Source organism: Schistocerca gregaria, chromosome 8, assembly GCF_023897955.1.
Source record: "Schistocerca gregaria isolate iqSchGreg1 chromosome 8, iqSchGreg1.2, whole genome shotgun sequence".
NCBI lineage: Eukaryota > Metazoa > Arthropoda > Insecta > Orthoptera > Acrididae > Schistocerca > Schistocerca gregaria.
Window position 1 is genome coordinate 450309657 of NC_064927.1, and position 20369 is coordinate 450330025.

The following is a 20369-nucleotide window of genomic DNA, read 5'->3' on the forward strand; positions in this document are numbered from 1 at the left end:
TGTATCTAACATGTATAAAGAAAGAAGGACACACGAACTGCTGTGAACTGTGTGATTCAGATGGTACCAGAATGGTTATTTTACTAGCTCTAGTCAATTAGAAGCGCTTTCGCTTTCTGCTTTGAGCTCTATGGTTCGATGACTTGGGCACCAAGAATGAGAGAAAACAAAGTGACAAACCAGCACCTCTTCAGGACTTCCATCATGAATCTTACAACTACTGTCTTGCTCACTACAATGTCAGCAAGTTTGTCACTAGTGACACAATGTTACAGCGTTTCAGAGGACACTGCAGGTTTGTACAATATGTCCCCAATAAGTTTGCAAAGTATGGGATCAAGATGTGTGCCTAGTATAACGTCAAATATTTTCTACCTTAACTTTGAAATTTACTGTGGCAAGCAGGTGCCAGAACCCTCCATACTGTCTAACAGGTTAGTGACACTAACTGAAAAAAAAAAAAACAGAAATCTTCAGCCCTCTGGCTGAAAATCTGCTTGGTGAATCGTTGATTTTCTTGGGAACCATGGAAAAAAATAAGAGGGAAATTCCTCCAGAGTTCCAACCAAAAAAAAAAAAACTAGAGAAGTTCAATCATGTCTCTTCGGTTTTGGAGACGATTTTTGTGTGGCCTCGACTGTTCCTGAAAAGGACAAATCTGTGATTTTTTTTTATCAGCAATTCACAGTAAAATGTAATAGCCCGAGAGACAGACAAATCGAGAGTGAATTTGAAATACAGTGCTACCAAAGGGGGAGTAGACACTGTAGATCAGATGTGCTCATCCTACAGCGTTTCTAAAATTACACAGTGATCGCCATTTGCACTTTCCTGAAGGTATTATTTTAAAACTCAACAAACGTGATAGTGAAAGAAAGACGACGAATTTTTTGAAAAATCTTGCTTTTGGCATGATGGAAGAACATTTGAATCAATGGGCATTACTTCGAACCCCAAAGATATTCATTCCTCCTTGACCAAGTATTGGCACGAAGAAGAGAAGACCAAAGAACTATCAAAACATAGGATTTGTGAGACATATGGCGGCCATAAAAACAACAGAACAAATACAGCATGTGTGGAATGCAAGACAAATGTATTCAAGAAACAAAGTGTCACAGACACAAAATGTGTGCAATATGAAACTGATCTGCAGTTGGAAGTTCACTAATTTTTTCACAATCGTAAACAGGAGTGTGAGATTATGAATGCTGCATTAATAATGTTTTCTCTTGTTATTTTCGTTTCACTTGAATCAGAGCCATTAAATAATATAATTTAAGAAACGATGAAGGGAGCAAAGAATATCGGCACCTTGTAAATGACAATGACAATAATAGACAACTGTGAACGCAAAAAAATAAATAAAAGATTATTTTTATGAAATCATGTAATGTAATGCTATGTTTTCGCCGTTAAAATGCAGCGAGCGATTATATAAACATTATTTTTCCCAGGGCTGAAAATGTAATACTGATTGTGGTTTAAAAGCCGAAAGACACCCATGCACAGAAATTTGAATGGTACGCCCACCAAAGGGCAGTGGCGGATACGTATGGGTGGCGTGAGAGGTGCCCCCCCCCCCTCCCCTTTGCGGGGCCACCCGCATTGCCAACTGCGCCGCACCCGCCAGTTAGCCCACATGCTGTTCGTTTTTTATACGTTTCTGTCTGGCACATAGATAGCTAAAACATACCTACGAAAAATGTCGCGGGCTTTCTAGTGATCACGATACTTTATTCTGCCTGGCATTTGTTTGATTAAAAAGAGACTAATGGGAAAGATCCTTCAATACAAGCAAACGAGCATAAACACCCTTAATGATAGTGACTGTGTTATGCAAGCCTTGTCTGTTTGTCCTAGATCTGACTATCCTACTTTGCACACGATATACATAATATTTGCTTGTCTACCTGTATCTATTGCTACAGTAGAAAGAAGTTTTTCAACATTGCGGCATACAAAAGTATGGCTGAGTTCGACATGGAGGAGGATCGACTTAATGGTTTATTGACAAATGTAATTAAACAGTTTGCCAGGAAGAATAGGCATATAGAATTCACCGTTTAAGGAAGTGAATCACAATTGTAACTTTTTTATAACATAAGATGGCGTTTTCTTGTAAATGTGTATAACCAGTGTAAATAAAATGTTCTCAAACTTTCAATTCGACTTACTAACTCTTTATTACAGTAAAAGTAAAGGTAGCTGTAGATCTCTTTAGCTCCCCCTCCTTGGGGTTTTTCTGTATCTGCCACTGCCAAAGGGTTAATTACTTGTTTTATATATTACTCTATAAATCCATGTAACTTGTAAAAAAACATATTTCTGAGGTGAAATGTTTATAAAAGCCCTGAGTACAAAATACATCTGAATTTGGGAATGAGGTTGTCGAATGATTGTACTACGTATCTTGTGGAGTAGAGGATGAGTTCGATGTAAACTGTCGCATTGGTTGCAAATGTGTCAATTGAGGCCTTCATAGTGAGTTTTCGTTTTGGGGACCAGTAGTGGAATTTTGTTTCTACATCTTGTTTCGCATTAGTCATTGTGTTGTGTTTTTTTATGTTGCAAGTACGAACACTGTAGGTCAGACAGTATGGCAAAACGTTTCGTCTTTTCCTTACTATTCTCTGGGATAAGCGCTGAATTGAGAAGCTACAGATTGAGATTATTGTATATTTTCGAGCAAATACTCCATTAACACTGATGAAGCGGTCGCCTCTGTCTATTTTTTTCATAATGTTATGTGATGAAGCTGGCATCCTTTTTTGTCAGTGGTAAGCAGCCTGACACTTGGATGTATTTTGTGGTTCGTTTCTTCAACTTTTTCAAATAAATCTTCATTTATACCCTGTCTTACTATTTCTTTATTAGTCTCTTTTGACTTTTATATGTTTCCTTGGTTTTTCTTTCTTTGAAGAAGGAGCGTGAAGGACATGCAATCTTCAATTTCTGTTGTTTCTTTAAGTGCGCTCCTTACCTTCTCTTCATGTTTTTATTTTTTTATCTACTTCATAAGTTGATCATATACAGATAGCCTCCCAGGTTTGCATTTTGGCCCTGAAAATGAAAGAAATAGTAGTATACATGTATTACATTGCTGTAATAGATTTTTAAAAAATTAGCAGCTTACTATGAAGACATACTGAATAAAGTTAATTTATGGTTACAATTTTTAGGAAAAAATCTTTGTGTTAATTTTAAAACAAATAATTACTAAATAAATATAACGAGAACTATAAAAATATTACATTGTTCTCTAATTGTTTTCCCCAGAGCTACCAATTATTAACCACTTTACAATTGACACATTCATGATTAACACAAGCATTAATATTACTGTTTTAGGTTTTCTTGCAGGTTTTTAGCGACTGGAGACCCATTTAAGACTATGTCATTTACTTACCTCTTATAATATTCCACTGTCCATTGTCTAGTGAAAGAGGTACACAAAGCTATAATAGAATAATGGCAGAAGTAATGCCAATGCCGACAATATAGTACAGGGACAGAATTTCTGATGAATTCTGGAAGATACGAAACTTCTCGGATTGTTTGGTAGCGCTAGTGGCAAGCATGTAGAATTTTTTCTCCATCAATTGGCCACTCCCAATTTGTTAATTACGGTTGCACTTTCTCAATTTTTTGTTAGCTTTGGAGGATGTAAATTATGTTTATTGCAGTTGATATTGGTTCCTATGGAAGAAATAGTCATGGTGGAATTTACAAATTCAGATTTTGGAAAAGCATTTGAAAAAAAAAATAAAACGAATGTTCAGCAAGATAAAAATCTTCCTGGAACTGAATGTCCAGGTCCATATGTAATTGTAAAATATGAAGCACTTACATTAAAAACCAATCTACTTGGGTCTTACAATAAAGGACATACAAGTAAACAAATGTTTAACTACAGGCTCTCCTGTGCTAGATGAGTTTCGGAAAATGCGTTTGGACATTTGGTTCAGAAATTCAGAGCATTTTCCCAAAACGCAAATTCTTTGCCTGAAAATGTAGACAACATAATATTCACTTCCTACATCTTGCATAATTATATTAAGGATAATATATTGATACTTCAGCATCTAAATCCCCCTTAAGGAGAAACTAACTGGAGATGTCTACCCAGATAAGGAGGAAATGTTAAAAATAGATCGGCTCAACCACTGATTTATAGTGTAAAAATGGCTCTGAGCACTATGGGACTCAACTGCTGTGGTGATCAGTCCCCTAGAACTTAGAACTACTTAAACGTAACTAACCTAAGGACATCACACATCCATGCCCGAGGCAGGATTCGAACCTGCGACCGTAGCAGTCGTACGGTTCTGGACTGCGCGCCTAGAACCGCGAGACCACCGCGGCCGGCATTTATAGTGTAAAACACTAAGATTGGCGGGTTTAGGAAGTCAGAATAATAAAAAGTAAAAGAACCTGTTAAAACTCGCTTAAATGGAACGTGCATCAGGCACAATAAAATTGATAATAAAATTGAAACATCGTGGCTACTTCCCTTGTTGCAGCTGTGTCTTCCAAGATGCATCTCCACATAGTCGTCAAAATATAAAAAAAACTCTAAAATGGTGTTGCCTATGGTGTTCAACATCTAACCAAATGGCTCTCTCCTCTATAGTCGTAAACCGCCCGTGCGTCTTCGTTGATACCACACACCACTTAGCCAGACATAACACTGAAACGTTAGTGACCTCACGCGCAAGTGATTTTTACGTGGCGTTGCCGGTCAGTGACGGGACTTTCAAGTTGTGAATGTTGTGAATCGACCTGAAGTGTCAATAGCGGCATGACTTTCTAATTATCGATAGTCGTTCACTGTAGGTTGTACGGCGCATGTTTTGAATTTGTGTGTGTTCTAACAGTATTGGAATAACTTTTTTTTTATTTAATAATACCAGAGCAATGGACTGGCGCTATTCTAGTGAAGACGAGTTATCAGCTCTAGATGGCATAAATGAGCAGACACAAAATTTGGAGCGAGCTGTGCTGAGAGAAAATGAAATTAATATAAGTAAGTAATGTTTAAATTAGCGTTCATACACGGTTTAATAACTTTTTTAGTTTATTGAAATGTTATATCCGCTACACAATAACATAATATTTCGTAAGAAAACGAGTTATTTCTAGTAGCAGAAACAATATTACATGGCACATTATATGAGGAACTCACAATGACCATTTTTGTACCATTGTGCTTTCTGAATGGTAAGCGGTTGCATGCACTTTTTACTTACCAAATTATTTTCAGGACTAGCAGGCCTTAAGACATTTACGGTTCAGTTTTTTAATTTTTAGATGTAACTAATAAAATGATATACTCGTTTCGCCTCTGAATTAATAATATACCATGTACTGTATTTAAAACTCCATAAAAGTTGGAATTAGTGCATTTAAGCAAAACGGAAAATACGTTATAGAGATTTTTGCACTTCTTTTGTCTCTCATTCTCCTCTATATTTCGTAATCGAATATGAATATTACCATGCAACGAGTAATTTCACAGCAGTGTGGCTTCGAATACGGTAAATTGTAGAGAGATAAGATTATAAATCTTATACTGTAGCCTGAACAGAAAATCGATTTGAGGAGGCACCTCTGTGGAACTGAGTACAGCAAGTGATGCACATAATCATTACAGGTTGCAATTAAAATTGCGTACCAGTTATGTGACACATGATTACAATATTCTAAATTTGGAAGAACTGAAAGAAGATTAACGTTACAACAATTATGATACATACGGGTGGAATTGGACGCTTCCATTGACCCCCCTGGCTACACTGCAGACAAGCACCTTCAAAAAAGGCTTCCTGGCACTTAATCCTCTATTCATTGTTAACAAATTTCTCTTCTTCAGCAATGCTTTTCTTGCCATTGCCAGTCTACATTTCATATCCTTACTACTTCAGCTATTATTTTGCTGCCGAAATAGCAATACTCATCTAATACTTTAAGTGTCTTGATACCCAATCTAATTCCCTCAGCATCACCTCATTTAATTCAACTACATTCCATTATCCTTGTTTTGCTTTTGTTGATGTTCATCTTATATCCTCCATTCCATTTCACTGCTCTTCTAAGTCCCTTACTGTCTCTGACAGAATTACAGTGTCGCTGACAAACCTTAAAGTTTTTATTTCCTCACCTTGGACTTTAAATCCTACTCCAATTTTTTCTTTTGTTTGTCTTGCTGCTTGCTCAATACAGGGGATAGGCTACAATCCTCTCTCACCTCACTCTCAACTGCTGCTTCCCTTTCATGCCTCTCAACTCTTAAAACTGCCCTCTTGTTTCTGTAAAAATTGTAAATAGCCTTTCACTCACTTTATTTTACACCTGCTATCTTTAGAATTTCAAAGAGAGTATTCAATTTAACATTGTCAAAACTTTCTCTAAGGCTACAAATGCTGTAAATATAGGTTCGTCTTTCCTTAACCTATCTTCTAAGGTAAGTCATAGGGTAAGTACTGTCTCACGTATTCCTGCATTTCTCTTGACTCCAAACTGATTTTCCACGAGGTTGGCTTCTACCAGTTTTTCCATTCTTCTGTAAAGAATTTGTGTTAGTTTTTTGCAACCATGGGTTATGAAACTGATAGTTCGGTACTTTTCACACCTGTCAACAAGTGCTTTCTTTGGAATTTGAATTACTATATTCTTCTGGAAGTGTGAAGTTATTTTACCTGTATCATACATCTTGCACACCAGCTGAGACAATTTTGTCATGGCTGGCTCTCCCAATGCTATCAGTAGTTCTGACGGAATATTGTGTACCCCTGGGGCCTTGTTTTGACTTATATCTTTCAGAGCTCTGTCAATTTCTTCTCACCATATCTGCTATCTCATCTACATCCACTTTCCTTTCTATAATACTGCTATCAAGTTCACCTCCTTTGTATAGACCCTCTATATACAACTTCCATCTTTCAGCTTTCCCTTCTTTGTTTATGACTGGTTTTCCATCTGAGCTCTTGGTATTCATACAGCTGCTTGTACTTTCCCTAAAGGTCTCTTTCATTTTCCTGTCAGTGGTAGCCTATATATCTTTCTCCTAGTGAAAAATGTTTTTAAACCATTACATTTGCTCTCTAGTCATTCCTCCATAGCCATATTGCACTTACTGTCAATCTCATTTTTTAAACATTTGACTCCCTTTCACCTGCTTCATTTGCTGCATTTTTAAAATTTCTCCTTTCATCAATGAAATTCAATATCTTGTGTTAGCCAAGGATTTCTACTAGGCCTTGTCCTTTTACCTATTTGATCCTGTGCTGCCGTCACTATTTTATCTCTCAAAGCTACCCATTCTTCTTCTACTGTATTCATTTTCCCTCTTCTAGTCAACTGTTGCCTAATACCCCATCTGAAACTCTCAACAACTTCTGGTTCTTTCAAATTATCGAGATCTCATCTCCTTAATTTCCTACCTTTTTTCCAGTATATTCAGTTTAAACTTCTGTTCATAACCTATAGATTGTGGTCAGAGTCCACATCTGCCCCTGGACATGTCTTACAATTTCAAATCTGGTTTCTAAATCTGTCTAACCATTATGCAATCAATCTGAAATACTCCTGTGTCTCCAGGTCTCTTCCATGAATACAACCTTCTTTTACGGTTCTTAAACCAGGTGTTACCAACGATTCAATTATGCTTTCTAGCAGGCAGCTTTATCTTTCATTCCCTTCCTCCAGTCCTTATTCACTCTTGCCTTCAGGCCACGAGTGGCCTACCGGGGCCATCCGACTGCTGTGTCATTGTCGGTTGGAGGATGTGGATAGGAGGGGCGTGGGGGTAAGCACACCACTCTCCCGGTCGTAAGATGGTGTTCTTGACTGAAGCTTCTACTATTCGGTCAAGTAGCTCCTCAATTGGTATCACAAGGCTGAGTGCACCCGAAAAATGGCAACAGTGCATGGCGGCCTGGATGATCATCCATCCAAGTGCCAACCAAGCCCGACAGCACTTAAGTGCGGTGATCTTACGGGAACCGGTGTATCCACTGCAGCAATGCCATTGCCTTCTACTGTTTTTCCTTTTTCCACTACTGCATTCCAGTCTCTGGGTTCCATCACTTAAGAAGAAGCAATATTGGAGAATTATTACGTTGCTAGACACCATATAGCAGAGATGCTGAGTCACAAGAGGCACAACAAAAGGATTCACACAAGTGTGTGTGTGTGTGTGTGTGTGTGTGTGTGTGTGTGTGTGTGTGTGTGTGTGTGTGTGTGTGCGCGTGCGTGTATGTGCATGTGTGTGTGTGCGTGTGTGTGTGTGTGTGTTTTGCTGACAAAGGCCTTAATGGCCGGAAGCTATAATTGTGTGAATCCTTTTGTTGTGCCTATCGCGACTCAGTATCTCTGCTGTATGGTTAGTAGCAACTTTCCTTCTCTAATATTGTTACATTCCATCCTGGATTATCCATTGTTTGATTTTTGCCTGACAGCTTTTCTTCGATCCTAACCCTGTGCTGTTTTCCTTTATTACTATTTTCTTTTGCATACTTAATGTTTATCCTTTTTTGTTTTCTTCAGTGTGTTTCTCTTGTTGCCTTACAAACCACACTGCGCACTCTACTTATGAGCCACACTGTATCAACCGTCTTGGTCGCGCATAAGGCCTCGCTGATTGTTGGTGCAGCATCTTATGTCCCACATTACTCCTGCCGATATTATTAATCCTATACTTTCAAAACTGATCACTCTCCCTTCATTAGTTCCCATATTTGTGTGTTCTCTCCCACACCTTTCCGGTGCCACATGATCTTGTATCTCTACCGACGAACCACTCCCACACTTTCTCCGTTCTATCCCTGTTCACACCCACTAAATCCACCTCATCCAGTCACATCTGCCACCCCCTTCTTCACGCTTATCCGCCTCAAACCTGCTACCAACAGTAATATACCAGGTGATCAAAAAGTCAGTATAAATTTGAAAACGGAATAAATCACGGAAAAATGTAGATAGAGAGGTACAAGTTGACACACATGCTTGGAATGACATGGGGTTTTATTAGAACCAACAAAATGCAAAAAGTTCAAAAAATGTCTGACAGATGGCACTTCATCTGATTAGAGATGGGAATAATTAGCATAACAAAGCAAGGCAAAGCAAAAATGATGTTCTTTACAGGAAATGCTCAATATGTCCACCATAATTCCTCAACAATAGCTGTAGTCGAGGAATAATTTTGTGAACAACACTGTAAAGCATGTCCGGAGTTGTGGTGAGGCATTGGTGTCAGATGTTGTCTTACAGCATTCCAAGAGATGTCAGTCGATCATGATACACTTGTGACTTCAGGTAACCCCAAAGCTAATAATCGCATGGACTGAGGTCTGGGGACCTGGGAGGCCAAGCATGATGAAAGAGGCGGATGGGCTCACGATTACCATCAAATGACGCGTGCAAGAGATTTTTCACGCATCTAGCAATATGGGGTGGAGCACCATCCTGCATAAACATCGTAAGTTCCAGCAGGTGTTTATCAGCCAGGCTGGGGATGATGCTATTCTGTAACACATCGCCGTACCTCTCACCCGTCACGGTAGCAGTTACAAAAACAGAATCACGCATTTTCTTGAAGAAAAAAAGGCCCGATAATGGTAAATGTAGTAAATCCAACCCATACCGTGACTTTCTCATTGTGCAATGGTGTTTCCACGACAGTTATAGGATTTTCGGTAGCCCAAATTCTGCAGCTGTGGGTGTTGACAGACCCTTGGAGCGTGAAATGAGCTTCGTCGGTACACAACGTGTTACTCAACCAATCGTCATCTTCCGCCACCTTTTGAAACGCCCACACCACAAATGCCCTTCACTTCACTAAATTATGATGCCAATGGATTTTGTACAGATAGCATTGGAGGGTACGCCTCAGTGCCAACCAAACAGTAATGTATGAAATGCTGGTACGACGTGCGACTGCACAAGCACTGACTTCTACATGCATAGATGAACCACTACAGTCTCCATTTCTTCCTGAACTGTCTCAGCAGCATTACGCCTTGTGCTCGGTTGGCCACTACGGGGTCTATCGTCTAAACAACCCATGGCTTTGAACTTCGAAATCATTCTCGCCACAGCTGCATTTGTCAACAGACCTTTACCCGTTCAAATCCCATTCCTATGGTGATAGCATCGTAATGCTGAACTAGCACGTTCCCCGTTCTGATAATACAGCTTCGCTAAAAGCGCCTTTTCAGGTAACGTCAACATGCTGCAACTGCTGGCGCATCTAATTCTCTCTCTCATTACAGCTCTTTTTATACACGATTCTCATGCGCAGACACTGATGTTTTGCTGTCCAACGCCATCTGTTGGACATTTTGTGAACTTTGTTTTTTGTTGTTATTGTTGTTGTAATAAAACCCCACGTCATTCCAAGCATGTGTGTCAATTTTTACCTCTCTATCTACATTATTCTGTGGTTTATTAAGTTTTCAAATTTATACTGACTTTTTGATCACCTGGTACATATATTCATTAATTATTAGTTATTCTCTACTTTGATCCTTGTGACTGCTTGCCAATTTTAGTGACTTTTCGCCTTCCACTATCGTCTTCTTCCTCAGATTTCATTCATTTTTCCCCCTTGTGCATCCATTTCGTCCTTTTCGTGATTTTTCGCATGTATTTGGGCGTATTTTTTGGCCGTAATTCTACTTTTTTTTACGCAGTTTATTGCATTTTTTGCACCACAATGGATCCTTGCCCCTTCCATCTGCGTCAATACAGAAAAGTTTCCGTATTTCTAGCCAGATCCCAGTCCCACATACTGTTCCTGAATTGTTGCTTGGCTCATGAAATCCCCCCTAATGGCCTTACCATCGAACTACCCATCTCTGGTTGCCACCCTTCCTTCCACAACAACCTCCACCTGTTCAGATTCCGCCAATCCTTAGCCCTCACCAACATAGTCCTGCAAAGCCATATCAACCAAGCCCAGTCCTCCTTGCAGTACCTTCTCTCCATCCGCAAAATTCTCCTGCTATGTAATCCCAGATTCCTGAAACACATAACACACATTGAAACTCTTGCCCTGCAGGAACTTGAGCAACATGCACAACACCACCTCAAAAAGCTGTCCATCCTGCTCACTTCCTATTCCCACCTCAGAGTACCACTGTCCACCACCTCTACAACAACCTCCAAACCTGCCCCACGTCCCCTCACAGCTGACAAACCCTTTCTTGCACACCTACTACACTTACCCCACCCTCTCTCTTCTCCACTCTCTTTCGCCCCACCACCATACACAACCCATAATCTAAACAGACCCACAAAACAGTTATGAACCTTTCCTCCAGAAGCCTTGGTCCCTCAGAAATATCAGTCCTTTCCAAAGGCCTCACCTTTTCCCCCACTCCCAAATTCAATCATGCAGGACTTGTTAGAAACCTTCTCTCCTTCTCCCGGTCCCTACAGTGGAAACCCATTTTTGCCACCAACCCGACCAATCAGACTCAACCAAAGACCAATATTGAACCTTGCCTAACTCAGTTCACTCCTCTATAAACCATGATCCACCCTCACTGCCTCCAAACCACCCCCTGTTAACTTTCCAGAATTTTTTAACCTCGAACCTTGCCTAACCATCATTCTCCAAATTTCTCAACATCCAAACTAAGCTTACAATCTGCAGAAAGAACCACAGTCCACCATGTAAAAACTGATCCTGACCTTATAATCCTACCTGCAGCAAGGGATCCACCCCTGTTATTTTGTACCTCAACGATTACCTGGCGGAAGGTCTCCATCAGCTGTCAGATACTCCCATCTACAAACTGTGCCACAGTGACCCCATTCCAGTAATCCAGCAGGATCTCTAGTCACTACTCAAATCCTTAGGCTCATCCCAGAACCTCTCCCCCGAGTCTACCTCTTTATTTACCCCTACCACTCCCTGCACTCCCACCTTCTACAGGCTTCCTAAAGACCATAAACCCAACCACCCAGGATGACCCATTGTGGCCAGTTACTGTGCCTCCACTGAGAGAATCTCTGCTCTCGTAGACCAACGCCTTCAACCTATTACCCGGAAGCTATCCTCCTATATATAAGATACCAACCATTTCCTCCACCGACCCTCCACAGTTCCTGTCCCTTTGCCACAAGTTACTTGTCACAGTTGATGCCACTTCCCTCTGCACTAACATTCCTAATGCCCATGCCCTTACTGCTATTGAACACTACCCTTCCAGACACCCTACAACCTCCTTCCTATTCACATTGACCAGCTATATCCTCACCCACAATTAGTTCTCCTTAGAAGGCATTACCTACAAACAAATCCAGGGAACAGCTATGGGCACATGCATGGCACCAACCTATGCCAACCGATTCATGGGCCATGTAGAGGAATCCTTCCTAAAACCCCAGAATCCTAAACCCCACACATGGTTCAGATTCATTGATGACATCTTTGCTATCTGGATTGAAGGTCAAGACACCCTAACCACATTTCTCCAGAACATCAACTACTTCTCCCCCATTGGCTTCACCTGGTTCTACTCAACCCAACAAGCCACCTTCCTAGATATTAACGTCCACCTCAGAGAAGGCTATGTCAGTACCTCCATCCATATCAAACCTACTAACCACCAACAATACCTCCACTTCGACAGCTGCCACCCATTCCATACCAAGAAGGCCCTTCCATACATCCTAACCACCCATGGTCATCGCATATTCAGTCCCTCTCAAAACATACCAAGGGTCTCACTGAAGCCTTCACTGACCATAATTATCCTCCCAATCTTGTACAAAAACAAATCTCCCTTGCCTTATCTTTCCAGTCTCCCACCACCTCCCAAAGTCCCACAGTCCGGCCACAGAGGAGCATTCCCCTCGTAACTCGGTACCATCTGGGACAGGAGCAACTGAATTACATTCTTTTCCAGGGTTTCAATTACCTCTTATCGTGCCCTGAATTGAGAAATGTTCTGCCCACTATCCTTCCCACCCCTCCTACAGTGGTATTCCGCCGCCCACCAAACCTACACAATATACTCGTCCATCCTGAGACAACCCTTGCTCGCAATCCCTTACCTCATGGATCGTACCCCTGTAATAGGCCTAGATGCAAGACCTGTCCCATACATCCTATTACCACCACCTACTCCAGTCCAGTCACTAACATCACCTATTCCACCAAAGGCCAGGGCTACCTGTGAAACCAATCATGTGATTTACAAGCTAAGTTGCATCCACTGTACTGAATTATATGTAGGCATGACAACCAACAAGTTGTCTATCTGGATGAATGGCCTTCCACAAACTGTGGCCAAAAAACAAGTGGACCATCCTGTTGCTGGACACACTGACAAACATGATATCCCTCATCTCAGTGATTCCTTCACAGCCTGTGCCATATGGATCCTTCCCACCAACATCAGTTTTACTGAATTGCGCAGATGGGAACTTTCCTTGCAATACATCCTATGTTCCAGTAACTTTCCTGGCCTCAACCTTTGTCAGTCACTAGCCTAACCCATCGAGCCTCCTCTGTTCCCATTTCAGCATTACACAGCTGTCATTTCACCGCCATACCCAGTCCTTTAAGTTCCTTTTATTTCTCTCCTTTCTGCTAGCTACCCCCCCCCCCCCCTCTCTCTTCACCTTTTCTCCTGCCCTCTGTTCAATCTACAACACTTCATTGTCCGCCACCCCCACCATACTATCCCTCCCCCTCCCTGCTTCAGCCACCTCCTTACTCCCACCCAGTCACCTCTCCAATCATGCACCGGTGCTGCTGCTCGCATTGTGGTTTCAGTTGTCTGAGACTGCAGTCATGTGTGCAAGATGCGTTTGTGTGTGTGTGTGTGTGTGTGTGTGTGTGTGTGTGTGTGTGTGTGAGTGAGAGAGAGAGAGAGAGAGAGAGAGAGAGAGAGAGAGAGAGAGTCTATTGCTGACAAAGGCCGAAATGGCCAAAAGCTATAATTGTGTGAATCTTTTTGTTGTGCCTATTGCAACACAGTATCTCTGTTAATGGTGAGTAGCACCTTTCCATCTCTAAAATTGTTACATTCCATCCTGGATTTTCCATTGTTTGAGGATTTAAGAAGACTTTGAGCCACTCATGTGTCTGGCAGCCTATTCCGTATCCTCATGCTTTTATTAACAGCCTGCAGTGGGGCACCATATCAACAGCCTGCGGTGGGACATCATGTCAAATACTTTTTGTAAATCTACAAATGGATCATTCCATTTCAATTCAATGCAGCTCTCACACTGACCCACTCAAGGTTCTTTCAGATTTGGTGCATCCAATGATCAAGGTAGGCCTAAGAAATCTAAAGCTACCAGTTTGCAGAGGTATATGACAATTGTGAAGATTACAGGTCTGCAGAGTTTGGAAATTGTATGAAATTTACATGCATCTGTCTCAACATAAATTACTATAATTCTTGTTCTAATCAGTTATGCTAATGAAACTTATATCACTGAAAAGCTTATGAGTAGAGCTTTACGTTGATATGCCAAATGATGGATTTCTAATAATCTTCAAATTCAGGGTCCTTGACCTTATGTTTTAACCTTGATTATCTCAAAACACTCCACCTCGAATTTTTTTGAAAAAAAAAAAGGTGTGTCCTATTGCTCCAATATGTTACTATAAACATGGTAAATATCAAGATGGCACACCAGAGTCATCATGACAAAACATTTATTTCGTCTACATCACTACACTAACCAAGTACAGTAAGCAGCTTATCCAGTTTTTTCTTTTTTTTTCGGAACAGCAGACAGTAGCAGTCACTATTATTCTGACAAACTGATAAAAATTTCTTGCTGTGAACAGCCAATCATACAGATATTGATTTCAAACAATCACTATTAGCTTGTTTCATGGGTGCGCTTGTTTACTTAAGCTGCAGTGTCCATGCGCTGTGAAGTAGTGTTCAGTACAAGTTTGTAAAAAATAAATTTCACGTCAAAATTGTACTGTTCCAATCCATTTAAAGAAGGTGGTCATGCAATAGTACAAAAGAATTTGAGGAATATTCAGGAGTGGACAGTAAAAAATAGCTGTAATGTATTGCCAGGTGGAAAAATTTGCAGTAAATATAGAATGCAAAAATCACAAAACTCATCAACTTCTGCAGGTGTTACCTCAGCTGTGCAAGGCACTTCCAGTGAAAATGTTATGTAAAGATGAAATTGACCATCTTGAAACACTAGCTTCCAGTTTTTAGGTGAATCTCCTGTGAAGAAAAAGACACTTCAGTGTAGGAAAAAGTATCCAAAGCAAAAATTGAAAAAGTTTCCTCTGTGTTGGAGCATACTTATGTGACACAGCTGGAAAAAGAAACGTGAAAAAAACGGTGAAAGATAAGTTTCACAGTACAGATGGGGAAATCATGTTGAATTATTGAGTGAAAAACTTGCTAAATACTGTAACAATCAATCATTGACAAAATTATTGAATTAGATAGATAAAAAATCTACTACCAGGTGGCAGCAGAACACACACAGAAAAGACGGTTGTAATTGGCAAGCTTTCGGAGCCAGTAGATTTTTTTATCTCTCTAATTAAATAATTTTACTAAATACTGTTATATTTTATGAAAACTTAAAGTATTATGCACCTACTACTCTTATATACATAGCCTTATAAGGTATAGTGTTGTACCCTTGGGGAATACAGTGTGTACAATAAACTGTTATGAACTCCAAAAGAGAGCCTTTCGAATTTTTAGGTGTATTGCCAGAGAGAGCCATGTAGAGAATTGTTTAAGGAATTAAAAATTCTTACCCTCCTGGTTTATTCATTTATGAATCCATAGGTTTTCTAAAGTCACATCAAGAATTCTCTACTCTTAAGAGTGAAGTACATAACTATGAAACTAGAAACAGGCATGATTTTCACAGAAACAAACATTAAAAAACTGTGTACAAAAATAATGTGGTGTATCTTCCAAAAATAAAGTTCAATGCCTTGCCTATAGGAATAAAAAAAACTACAGAACTTACATAAATTCAAAAGAGAATTAAAGACACTATTGTTGAGTAAAAGTTACTATAGTGTTTATGAATTTCTTTGTCATCAAAACAGATAGTGCTTATCATTTGATTTAATCTTATGAACTATTGTTATTTAACCTATATGTATATGGAAGATAACAAATTTGTGCTAAAATGTAAAGTGTAATTAAAAAGTAATGTTATTTCATTTAATTTTTAGAAATATAAATTGTTCTCTCTCTCTCTCTCTCTCTCTCTCTCTCTCTCTCTCTCTCTCTCTCTCTCTCTCTCTCTCTCCCTTTCTATATGATAAAATAGATGACAATAAACTGAACTGAATAAAACACAAATTTTAACAGTACTTCCAAAGAGCTGGAATATAAGGAAAACCATGAAAGAATTTTCCACATCAGGTTACATGGTACAAAGGGCAAAACAGTTAGTAGCAGAACATGGTATATTAGTGACACAAAATCCAAACCCAGATTAAACACATTATGAAAAACCTGTTCAATATGTACATGATTTTTTCTGTGATCATAATGTGAGCCTTGTGATGCCAGGAAGAAAAAGCTTTGCATTTGCGAAAGAAAACTAAATTAGAGTACATAAGCAGAAACTGCTAGGGTTGAGCAATCTTAAGGCATTGTATTTATATTTAAAGATACATAAAATGGCTCTGAGCGCTATGGGACTTAACATCTGAGGTCATCAGTCCCCTAGACTTAGAACTACTTAAACCTAACTAACCTAAGGACACCACACTCATCCATGCCTGAGGCAGGATTTGAATCTGTGACCATAGCAGCAGCGCAGTTCCAGACTGAAGCGCCTGGAAGTGCTTGGCCACAGCGGCCAGCTAAAGATACATACCTAGATGTAAATATCAGAGTCCTAAAATTTTGTGAGTTGTGGCCACACTACATTCTTGTTGGCCAGTAGGGCCCTATACTGTTGGTGTGACTCACACAAGAATTTTAAGTTAATGGGTGATCGGTGTAAATTGAAATAACTAAAAAATGTGTGAAGAACACACATTACCATCATAAAAACACTGTGTAGCACTTGTTACATGCAATCTTGCACTTCCAGCATGTTTGTTGGGTGAATGTTCCAATTGCCAAGTTTGACAAAACTGATTGATTATCTGTTTGGTATGAACTGCACTGACAAAATTATATACAAGTGTTGATTAACTACAGGCAGGGTAGTCCTACAGACTATAACAAGATAAACATACTATTTCATTGAGGTGTCTGCATCGAGTTTACAGCAGCTCCTACAACACTCATGTGTCATCCAGCAGCAGTCACAGATTTTTAAAAACCCTAAAGAACTCAAAGTAAATTAATATTTTATTTGTATAGGACTGTTGCTTTACAATTCAGGATGAAGTACAGGCATTCTACTGGAATAACTCACAGGTTACAATCCACCCATTTGTAGCTAGTTAGTTAGTAACATGTTCCATGGATATTTTGCACGATAGATCGTAATGGCTTGGAATGAGTCATTATACATTCACATTGCAAACTAATTTGTTCATACAGTTACATCATTCTGAACATATCAATTTTTTATTACAAAAAGGAAAAAAAATACAGATATGTTAACGTTTTTCGGACGACAAGAGACAGTGTGGTATTGGGCTGCAAGGCTCACACGTCTCTCAAGTCAGTTAAGATGCCCGTTGTGTATAGCCGATCCTCTTCTCTGAGTAATCACCTACGTCGATCTCCCAAAAGCTTCTTCTCTGAAGACTGCAGCTGGTTAAAGGAATTTATTAAACTACTTCTCTATCCTTGAAATAATTTGGGTACTCATAGAATACTTTTCAGTTCAATCACTTTATATTTTCAAATTCCACAGACAACATCTTCTGCAAGCTAACTTAGTCCTTAAACATTAAACTCATTTACACATATTCAAATATCATTGGTTTGATAACCAAATAATTTATGAACGTCATACATTTATCTTGCTTCGTTCACAGCCAAGACCTGAAGTAAGTTAAAAGTCTCTATCTCAAGTGAGTCCAATATGTGAATGAACATAGAAATCTATATTCAATTGTTCATTAGTCTTGTTACAATCAACACAGATACTAAAGAGCACAGAATAGTACATAAACTTTTCTTGTTCTTCTCTACCCGTACACGAAAACTCTGTATACTGTACAGCAGGTACTTGTCTGCCGCTGTTCGGCCGCCGGGTCCATCATTTCTTGTAACTGTTTTTTGACCTGCATATACAAATAGGCAATGCATAGTAGGGCAAATTCGTTTGTCCCACTCACTTCTAAAATATCCTGTGTTCGAAACAGTGGAAGGCTGAGCGGTCCTAGTATTTACCCTGAAATTCTCGAAGCACCACAATATGAGTTAGTAATTTCTACCCGCCACCTTTTACACATTACAGTAATAGAAATTCTTCTACAGAATGGAAGGAGTTGTCAAGGAGAAACTTTCTCAGTTTGTTATCAAAAATTCTGTTCGTCAGACATTTTGTATCACTGGGTAAATGATCGAAAAGTTTTTTTGCGTCTTTATGCACCCCTTTTTGTGCTAAAGACAACTTTAATGTGGAGTAATGAATGTCATTTTTCCTTCTGACATTGTAATTATGTACCTCATTGTTCCCATTCCACTGTAGTGGATTATTTGTAACAATCTTCATGAGGGAATATACATACTGTTAATCAGTAGTCAGAATGCCCAACTCCTTAAACAGATGTTTGCAAGATGATCGTAGGTGAGCAGCACGTATTATTCTCACAGGACATTTCTGCACAATGAAGACTTCCCTGTTTTTAAAGATGACTTACCCCAGAACATTATTCGATATGACATTACTGATTGAAAATATGCAAACTTACTGATTTGCCTCTCCCCAAATTTGCAATGATTCTTAGCACAAATGTGGCTGTACTAAGGTATTTTAGGAGTCCCAAAATGTGTTTTTTTTTTCAGTTTAAATTCTTATCAGTGTGGATCCCAATGTATTATTTCCTCACTACGTGTTATGCTTGTCATTGGTGTAGTACCTCTAGATATGCAGAACTAATCTTTATAAATTAAAGGTGCGACCATTTGCAGAAAACCAGTCAGTGATACTTTTAAGAACTTTGTTTAACATTTCTTCTGTTTCTGTTTTATTACTTGGGTTGATTAAAATACTGGTGTCATCTGCAAAATGAGCTAGTTTTGCTTGTTGTATACTAGACGGAAGATCGTTTTCATATATGGGGAACAGTAGTGATCTAAGATTGAATCTTGGAGATTGATTTTTCTGCAGTCGGAATTATGTCCCTGGACTATATTAGTTGAATCATTAAGTACAGCTTTCTGTATTCTTTTGGTTAGATGTGGCATTATCCAGTGGTTGGCTACACCATCAGTCCCATAAAATGTTAATTTATCTAGGAGAATACTGTGATTCACACAGTCAAATGCCTTACAGAGGTCGCAGAAAGTACCAGCCAGTGCTATTGCATTATTTAATGCTTGTAAAATATGGTTAGTGAACATGTAAATGGTGTTCTCAGTAGAGAAACCATTCTGAAATCCAAACTGTGATTTGCTAAGGATACTATTTTGCTAAGGTGAGATACTATTGTAGAATACATAACCTTTTCAAAAATTGTGGAAAATGATGTCAGCAGTGAAACATGTCAGTTGTTATTGACATATCTCTTATCACCTTATTGCATGAGAACAAATTTTTAGTACTCTACTGCAAACGCCACCAGAACCAGGTGATGTTATATTTTTACTTGTAAAATATAGTTAGTGAACATGTAAATAGTGTTCTCAGTAGAGCAACCATTCTGAAATCCAAATTGTGATTTGCTAAGGATACTATTTTGCTAAGAAAATGTGTAATTTTCTTAATTTCAGTAGGCGAAGATGGTGATACATTCATGTGATTTAATTTTATGAAAGTTGCATTTTCAGCATATTACTGTGATTTTGCTCTTGAACTGTTTGTTCCTATAATTTTTACTATATTTAAGAAATGATTATTAAATGTATTTGCTACTAGTGGGTCATCATTTACAGCTCTTCCATTCAATTTGATAGTGCTGTTGTGTTCTGCTGTAGCTGGTTGTCTGGGTCTCGCTTCACTACATTTGAAATTGCTTTAAGTCTGTTGTCGGAAGGACTGATTTCTGAAATAATTTGCATGTTCTCTGATTTTTTAATAACCTTTCTTATTAATTTTGAGTATTTTTGGTAGTGCGCAACTACTGCAGGATCCCAACTAGTTCTTGCCAGATGATACATTTCCATTTTCCTTTCAAAAGATAATTTAACCTCTCTAGTGGTCCATGGTTTATTACTGAGATGTTTTCTGTCCTTTCTGGCTGCTTATGTAGAAAGCTATTTTCA

At 39.1% G+C, this 20369-nt stretch overlaps 1 protein-coding gene across 1 annotated transcript in view; it reads left to right on the forward strand.

Moving 5' to 3' along the window:
* Positions 1–4720: 4720 nt before the first annotated feature.
* LOC126284790 (probable E3 ubiquitin-protein ligase bre1) overlaps positions 4721–20369 on the forward strand; it is a 339859-nt gene continuing 324210 nt past the window's right edge. Inside the window, exon 1 of the mRNA XM_049983953.1 lies at positions 4721–5026. Coding sequence (XP_049839910.1) covers positions 4918–5026 — 109 coding nt within the window. The 5' untranslated portion in view covers positions 4721–4917. The remainder of the gene's footprint in view (positions 5027–20369) is intronic.